The sequence below is a fragment of the Lathamus discolor genome, chromosome 5 (genome assembly GCF_037157495.1).
Source record: "Lathamus discolor isolate bLatDis1 chromosome 5, bLatDis1.hap1, whole genome shotgun sequence".
NCBI lineage: Eukaryota > Metazoa > Chordata > Aves > Psittaciformes > Psittacidae > Lathamus > Lathamus discolor.
The window spans coordinates 69,342,817-69,351,112 of NC_088888.1; the positions used below are offsets into that span (position 1 = coordinate 69,342,817).

The window sequence follows — 8,296 nt, forward strand, 5'->3', positions numbered from 1 at the left end:
CATGCTGGCTGGACACGGGCAGGAGCAGCTCTGCTGGCCACAGGAGCCTGGCAGCTGCCCACGTGGCCTCCCCACCACGCAGGCTCTGGCAGGGGACAGCCTGCAGCAACGTGTCTGCTACCAGAGCCCTATAGCAGGGGTTACAGCCACTAACCTTTCTCTTTCACACCACTTTTAAACTTCTTCTGAGAAGAAGGAATGTCCCCACTGAAAGGACAGCCGGCTGCTTTGCTGTCCACCTGAGAGAGAGCTGAACCTGTGCAGCTGTCCTTGCTTCCCTATCCTCATTGGAATCATTGTTTTTAAAGCCTAGGGGTTTTGATGAGAAATAAATATAATGTGTAACACGGCACTAGTAATAGGAACTAACAAAAAGTCACATTACGCTTTTGCGTCTCCTCTGGTTTTGTATCTTGAATCTGACACCAGCATTGAACATTTTTCTGTCTCCATTAAAAAAAGTTAGCAAGTGCATATGTACACCAGTGGACTTTTAAGATAAAAGCTTGTCAATACTACAATAAAGATGACATAGTGTCTGCTGTTTCCAGCAATGTGGGCTGGAGATGGTTTCACACCGGGGCCTGAAGTGGCTGAACCCTGCTGCTAATTGATTAATGTCTGCTGCCATTGTCCGCAGCACCCTGCCCATTCAAAGACTGTGTCTTTCTTTGACCTAAATAAATGGTTCAACGAGCTAATCCCAACAAAAGGGTTGCTTATGGCCCTAAACCCATTTATGGTGCTCAACTTCATGAATTACCTATTGATTAGTCCTTTTAGTATATTGTTGGCTTTAAGATGAACAAAGCTGAGCTTGGGGCAGCGGGAGTTAATTCACAAGCCAGGTCACATACTCCTAAGGTCGGAGTTTGACTTGGTCTGATGGGTGCCTGAACTGGAAACCAAACCTCCAACGCTGCCTGTCATCCTAATGCTTTTGTGATATATGGCTTGAAAGTGTACTTTGCTGCCTGCAAACAAGAGCTATTTATTATTCTTTTCCTGTTAGGACATAGGGTTTGAGTTACTTGCAGAAGGTTTGGTATCGCCATTTGTCTCTAGATGGTACTTTGCTCCAAGTGTGACTTCAGTGACACATTTAATTATAAACATAATTTGCACACCAGCATGGGAGACTTGTACATGTTACTAGAGTTTGTGGATTAGAGAGGCAGTACTTCTGCTGGGAAGTACAGGTCATGCATGCTACAGTTTCCTGTCAGGGCACCCAGTTCATCCTCCTACTTCCCTTTCTACAGCACACTGGAGGCTGGGCTGAGCTGCCTTTTGTACTGCTGCTGGTGTACACCTGATAGGAACACACCATCTCCTTCTGCCAGGGCAACTGAGCAATGGGGAAGGGAGCACCCCCTGTCTTAAGCTACCTGTATGAATTTGCTTCTTTCTGATTCTTTCAAAAATACAGGGTTTAGGATTTTTTGAGCAAATGCTGATGACATCTGTGTGGATTCATAAAAAGTTTTCTATCTCTCCTAAGGTTTTCTAACATAATTCTGAAATGTGCAGTGTTAGAAAATAAACAGAAGTAATAAAAGTACTGTCCAAACACAGTCATTGAAGTCTGGCTGTTGAAAGATACTTAGCTGGCTTCCAGTATTCTGTGTCCTAGCCCATCAGTAATAGTCCATTCTTCAGTGTATTTTTTCCCTAACAGTAGAAGAAGTGGATGGTATTTATTCACTGAAAATGCTATAGTTTCTTGATAACCTATTGAGTGCTTTACAATGGCTCCCTTTCTAAGGGGAGGAAATTTTTGGATCTTTACTTACTAAAGTTAAGCTTCTGTAGTTTTGACACTGTTAGTGAATAACAGTAGTTTAAAAATACTGAATTACAATTATTGTATGGAAATAAGACAAGATAAAACCTAATAATATAGTAGTAGTTTTTAGAATGTTTCCATTTACAATACTTGCTAAATGTTTGGGTTTTTTTTCTTTTAATTATAGCGTATACAAACTGGTATCTTAAAAGCATTTAATAATCCAACTACTAAGACAGCAGATGAAGAAACCAGAAGAAAAGTCAAAGGTATGCAACTCTTTATTGAAAACTTCTAAAAATACACAAGTTTCTAAATGCCATTTTCTTCAAAACTGACTACTGCAAACAGCAGTCCTGAAGTACTGTAGTTACGAGACTTTTATTATGTATTATTCTAGTGCCACCCAGTGTGTATCTAAAGTATAGAGCTTTGTATGGGCTGACTTACATCTTTGTGTCCAGTATAAAGGCTTTCGCTGTATTAATAATGCCTCTTTTAATGATAGATAGAATTTAGTTTTGTTTCCTAAAATAGCCTGCTGCATCTTGAGGTTTGTTACAAAGCCGCAATTACTGTATCACTCAGTGAGGCCACTGATAAAAATAACACTAATTCCTGTCAGAAATAGTTGTCACAGATACTGCGACACTACATCTGATTACAAAGCCAAGATAAAAAGCTGTTTCAAAAGCAGGCATGTTCTCTTAAAATTAGTTTTTCGATTAATTTTTTTGTATTTATGCAAAAGTCCTAATTTGGGGATTTATTTTTTTAAATTAAAGTCTTAATAATAATTAAGCTATTTTGAAAGTCACCCTTCCCATAGTATCTTTATCAAAGTAATACATTAAAAAGAAAACTGAAATTTCATTTTAAAGGCTTCTTCTTGAGTGATACAGTAGTATTAATTGTGTTAGAGTAGGTGGGGAAGGGAAGGATAAAAGGGAACCATCTCACTAAAATAGTTTTAAATGTTGAGATAATATAGTATATGATGTATCAGTTATTGTATTGTGTTCAAAACGTTTTGAGTTTGTTTAAAAATTGTGCTTTCATAATATATCTTGGAAAGACTTTTGTTGTACTTATAGTACATTGGATCTGTTATTTTTCACATTTAAAAAAGGCAATGTTTTTTCAGCATATGGAAGAGAGGGTGTGAAGATGAACTTCATAGATAGGATCTTTGTTGGTGAATTGACTAGCACTGTCATGTGTGAGGAATGTGAAAATGTAGGTATTCTGGAATTTGGTTTGATGTGGAATAGATCACATACTGGTTTGATTACGTTGTCTTGAAAGTATAAAATTGTACTGCCAATTTTATACTTGTTTGTTTGTTTGTAAAAACAAGACTTTATTGAAAGCTTCTCATTTAAAATGATTTATTCCTTCTTTAAAGCATTATCCTCCCAAACCTAAGAAGAGGGGTCCTTTGAATTCAAAAAGGATCCAAGTACTGGGCTTGATTTTACATCTAACTTAAGGCTGGAGGTTCCAAATTCTATATTCATTTGTGTTATACCATGATTTTATTTGATACTTTTAAAACACGTACCTATCTTAAAACAGAAATCCTCCTGCCTGGTCTTCTGGGATATATCTGAAAATTGGGAATTACTTTGAATTAGTCTGAGTGGGGAAATGCTAAAATTACCTTTTATTTTCTTGAAGTATTTTTGATAATTAACACAATAACCTAACGAACAGCATATTCCTTTCATAATTAATATTACTGACATTTCATCATAAATACTTTCCATGATCCTTATAATTTTCTTTAACTTTGGAAGAGAAAAATCTTATTTGCATGACTTTTCTAACTGAATGTTACATTTGTGTTTGGTTTAAAACATTATATTTCATATTATAGAGATTAAGCAAATCAATCTGTCTGAATAATTAAGCACAGGCCTGCAGTGCCAGGTAAACTTCCCTGTGTGTGATGTGCAGATTACACCTCACTGTGCTACTGATATCAATGAAGAACTTTGACAGTGTAAAAAATAGAAGTTGTATGTATTTTGCATGTCTCATTTATTTTTGTTGGATTCTTATATTCTGCCTGCACAGGACTCAGGAATTTGCTAGCTGTAACCCTCTGAGGAAGAGTTTAGCATTCGCTTTCCTTTGCCTGCATTGGCAAAGGTATTTTTGACTAATGTTTGTTCATGCACACTTGCTCTTTAGAGGAACCCCTGTTTGAACATCTCTCATCAGGCAGTCAGCCATCATAGTTACAATAGTTTTAAACTCATTTATTGCTTCACTGGAACTAAACCATGCTGAGTCGCACAAGTGAAAATAAGCCTACAGTCTGTATCAAATGTCACAGGTGGAAGATAGGGTCACAAATACAAGATAAAGACAACGATGACAGTAATTGAGGCCATGATTGTATTCAGTAACTTACATCTACATGATCCTTTTTTTGTTTTTAAGGCCTTGTTTTTCAGAGTCTTTCCAGAGATAAGTCAGTTCTGGAAGGAATTTGACAACGGCAAGGGAGAGAGCTTAAGGAACAGGCTTGGATGGTATATTCTAGTAATAAAGGCAGATGGAAAGTGCTGAGAGAAAATCTCCTTAGGTATGGTTTGCCAGGTTATTTCCAGTTTCAGCTTAGATTGCATATGGCTTCTATAAGCCATGACAAAACTTAAGTACAGAAAAGAAAGAAGGGTTTTTGTTTGGTTGGTTTTTTTTTCATTCCCTTTTCCCCCACTAATTGGATTTATTTTAAGAATTACTAGAGTGTATTATGGTATGAAAAAATTTAATAAATCTTTTGGCTGTAACCAGTAAGCCTGACTTAATCTTTTCTGAGAGGATCAGGTTGGAACCTGTCATTAGCTGTCATTAACCAGTCCTTGCTGCTTAACAGTGTATGAGGTCAAATGCCTGTGCAGAAGCATCCAGGGTCAGGAAGCTCTAAAAGTAAGCTTTCAGCAGAATTGTACCATGTAGAAGGCCCACATGACTTGAAAATCTGCCTGGGGCTCAGAGAAACTGAGCACCACCCTGCTTCTAGGTCCAGTTCATGCCCAGATGAATGGCCTTGCCCCTTTTTGTCTGTATGCTGTAATTTTGTGCAGCCTTAGAAAATCAGAGCTAATTTGAAATAAATAAATAAATAAAGTTTGTGGGAAGTTCTTCATTGTAGTTTGATACAGCTTGTAACTGTTCAGCTTTAATAGTTTCTGATAAGTTCATTTAAAAAAGGGAGCTATGTGCTAAACCCATATAATGTTCTTTGCATTTAATATGCGTTTTCTCTTTTTCTTCAAGATTTCAACAGTAAAAGAACCTTTCATTGATCTTTCACTACCTATAATAGAGGAGAGGGTAAGAAACAGAATAAGTAACTTGCTTCAGTGGATTGTGTTTATATACCTTTATGAAGATGTTTATATATATACAGTTTTGATTTCAAGCATAAAAATGTATGCTTTACTGTCATATGTTCATGATTTTAAATAGATATATAGACATGTAGTGTCTTAAGTGTATACATTTTTAAATTAGTCCTACCTTGCAACAAATGACCATAGTAATTTACACTACATGTAGGCCTGAGATGAGCTTAATTTGGCAGTAGTTTTACTTATATGAATAGAATTATTATAAACTTTTTTTTTTGATGGTTCAGAAAGTTAGATTCTAGCATATGGTTTTGCATCTAGAGAACACGAATCCCTTGGGCTGAAGTGTACCTATGGGATGAGACAGTGTAAAAATGGATAGGCTTTGAATATATTCTGGGTTTTTTTGGCATTTCACAAAATGCCTCCATTAGCTGCAGAGGAGCTATGTTCTTTTGAAGACATATATATATATATGTATATGTATATATATATACACACACACACATATTCTGGTTTTGTGAGACTTGGTGTTTTCATTTGAGAGTAGGAGGGGTGGGTTGGGAGTGGTTCTTCCCCCATCCTGCATATGTTCATGTATATTTAAGGAAGAGTAATGTAATATTCAATCCTGTATAAAATGTACTCTAAACACCAGTTTTGCTCATAAGAAATTCTTCATCTTTGTTGCTGCATTGAGTGCAGATGTCTGTGGGAGTTAAAGCTTTAAGAGCATTTTGAGTATGTGGGCCCCTGTGCTTTCTGGCTCACACGTGTAAACATGGGATCTTCATGGGTTCTGTTTGAGAGAGAGCGACTTGCTGGCTTTTAAAATATATTAATTATATATGATAGTTCAGGTATAATGTTTTAGCTGTACATTTCTATGTGCAAGAAATAATTTTTAGAAGCAGACAAGTACTTCATAGGTAAATCCTCACATGTTAGAGATGAGACACTGGCACAGGCTGCCCAGAGAACTTGTGAATGCTCCATCCTTGGCAGTGTTCAAGACCAAGTTGGACGGGGCTCTGAGCAACCTGGTCTAGTGGAAGGTGTCCCTCCCTGTGGCTGAGGGGTTGGAACTGGATGAGCTTTAAGGTCCCTTCCAACATAAACTAGTCTATTATTCTATGTTTTGGGGTTTTTTTAGCAATCGCTGTACTTACTTGAGGACATGCATTACTTTATGGTCACCTCTTTCCTTTATAGTCTAGATATGCTGCTGCCATTAATGTAATGGGGGGATGTACAACAGTTCCTTCATCACATCATATGGTGGTAGGCTGCTCCAGAGATTATCTGATGGGGAGCTATGTCCTCTTTGATAAATTCACAACTTCTACGTATGTGCTTATACAGTACTAAAATAGATTGTTTGGCATGTGTTCTGTACAGGAATTTCGTATCATTCCTGCTTTTTTTGTGGCTCTCAGTTAATCCTTCAAAGATGTTGACAGTGAGTTCACGATAAATAAAATGAGAAAGTAGTCTTGTGCCACAATTCAGGGGCCAGTTAGTTGGATTTATGTTGGTTACTGTTTTCTACAATAAAGGAAAAAAACACAGCTACCTTTATCTTTTCTGTAGGCTGCAAAGGAATACAAAATTGGCATGTTTCCTTCCCTAATTTCCTGTCTAATTTCGTAGGTTGCAAAACCTGTGCCTTTGGGAAGAACAGGTAAAGGTAAAAGTGTACAAGAGGCAGATCTTGGTCAGTATAACTGTTCTTCTGTCACTACACTGAATAATCAACCCAAAATTGTCAAGAAACATGCTTTAACAAAAGATAAGGTAAGAACTTTACACTAAATCTTGAGTTCATTCTGAAGTTTCCATGCCTCAAGGGTGGGAATTTTGACACATTATCAGTGGGGTTTTTTTATACAGCTGCCATAGACTTGTGTTAAAATAGTTAGGTCATTCTTAAAAGTGTGAGAAATGACAGTCATTGGGAACCATTTAGTTTCTAGTTATAGAGTTTTCATTTGTAAGAAAAAAAAAAATATCTGCAAGTTAGTTTCAAATCATGCTTTTTTTGTTGACTGCTTTTCTTTTGGTGTCCCTGTAGTTAGTTTCTGGTTGCAATCACAAGAACTCTGTGAGCTAAGAGAGAAGTCTGCATTAGTGCCATCTGAGGGATTAGTTGGCAGTGAGCAAAACAAAAATAGTACAGCCAGCAGGCACTCTTGAGAGTCTTGACACACTGAGAGCATGGCTTCTGTGGTCAACTTGGCCTTCAGCAGCCTGAGGATTGGGTCCTCGCTTCAGCCCATCTGCAGTGCAGCCCCCTAATACAGTCTTTTCTGATGGTAGCAAAAGGGCTCTGCAGATACACCAGCCTACAGAACTGATGATTTGTATGTACTAGTGTTTGCAGATCAAAAGAAATATGTGATAACTATTGTGCACATATATTACTGTTAATGAAATGTGACAAGGGTCTTATTATCATTAGTAACACTTTTTTTTAGTAAGCCTTATCGTCCATATTGGGTTATGTGGCCAGTTAGAATCTATACTAGAATAGACAAGGAAAAATCCAACATAGTGTGAATAATAGTGTTAATACTTATAAATGCAAACACAATTACTGAAATGTATTAAAAAATAAGAAAATAAAATATAGTATCATTCAATAAACTAGACTAGAAGAAGCAACAACTCTGCTTTCAGTAAGAACAGATAAACTGATCTATGAAGTATGCCTAATTGGTGATGCTTTGTGATTCTCTGCTCTTTCTTTTCAGATATGTATTTATCATTATTTTAGTCTGTTATTACTATTATTTTCAGTGTAATAGATGTTTTGCATTAACTTATAATCCCAAACAAACAGCTGTTGAATTCAGTCAGCGTTCGTGCATATTCTGCGACTTCAGTTTTATCGGTTTGTAAGTTTGCTTGTGAAACTTGGGGTGTGTCCTGTTGGTGGTTTTGTAAACTAATGGAATACCTGAACACTCCTTGTAAGGCTTTTCTCCTGAAATGAGGAGCAAGTTCCTCTCCCTCTTTGCTATTTATAAGGCAAAGGGGAAATAAAGTTGCTAATTTATTTTGCTTCTTTCTTTTGGAAAGCAGCCAAATGAAAGAAAGAAAAGAACCATGAATGATTATAAATCACCTAAATTATGGCAGCATTGGGTTT

At 36.9% G+C, this 8,296-nt stretch overlaps 1 protein-coding gene across 4 annotated transcripts in view; it reads left to right on the forward strand.

Moving 5' to 3' along the window:
* USP45 (ubiquitin specific peptidase 45) overlaps positions 1-8,296 on the forward strand; it is a 50,168-nt gene that overhangs the window by 35,571 nt on the left and 6,301 nt on the right. For 2 of the 4 annotated variants that reach the window (XM_065681177.1, XM_065681178.1), the window contains exons 10-13: positions 1,974-2,055; positions 2,931-3,022; positions 5,075-5,131; positions 6,799-6,942. In XM_065681177.1, coding sequence (XP_065537249.1) covers positions 1,974-2,055; positions 2,931-3,022; positions 5,075-5,131; positions 6,799-6,942 — 375 coding nt within the window. Of the gene's footprint in view, positions 1-1,973; positions 2,056-2,930; positions 3,023-5,074; positions 5,132-6,798; positions 6,943-8,296 lie in introns of those variants that run through there. The other 2 variants (XM_065681180.1, XM_065681179.1) reach the window with 2 other exon arrangements.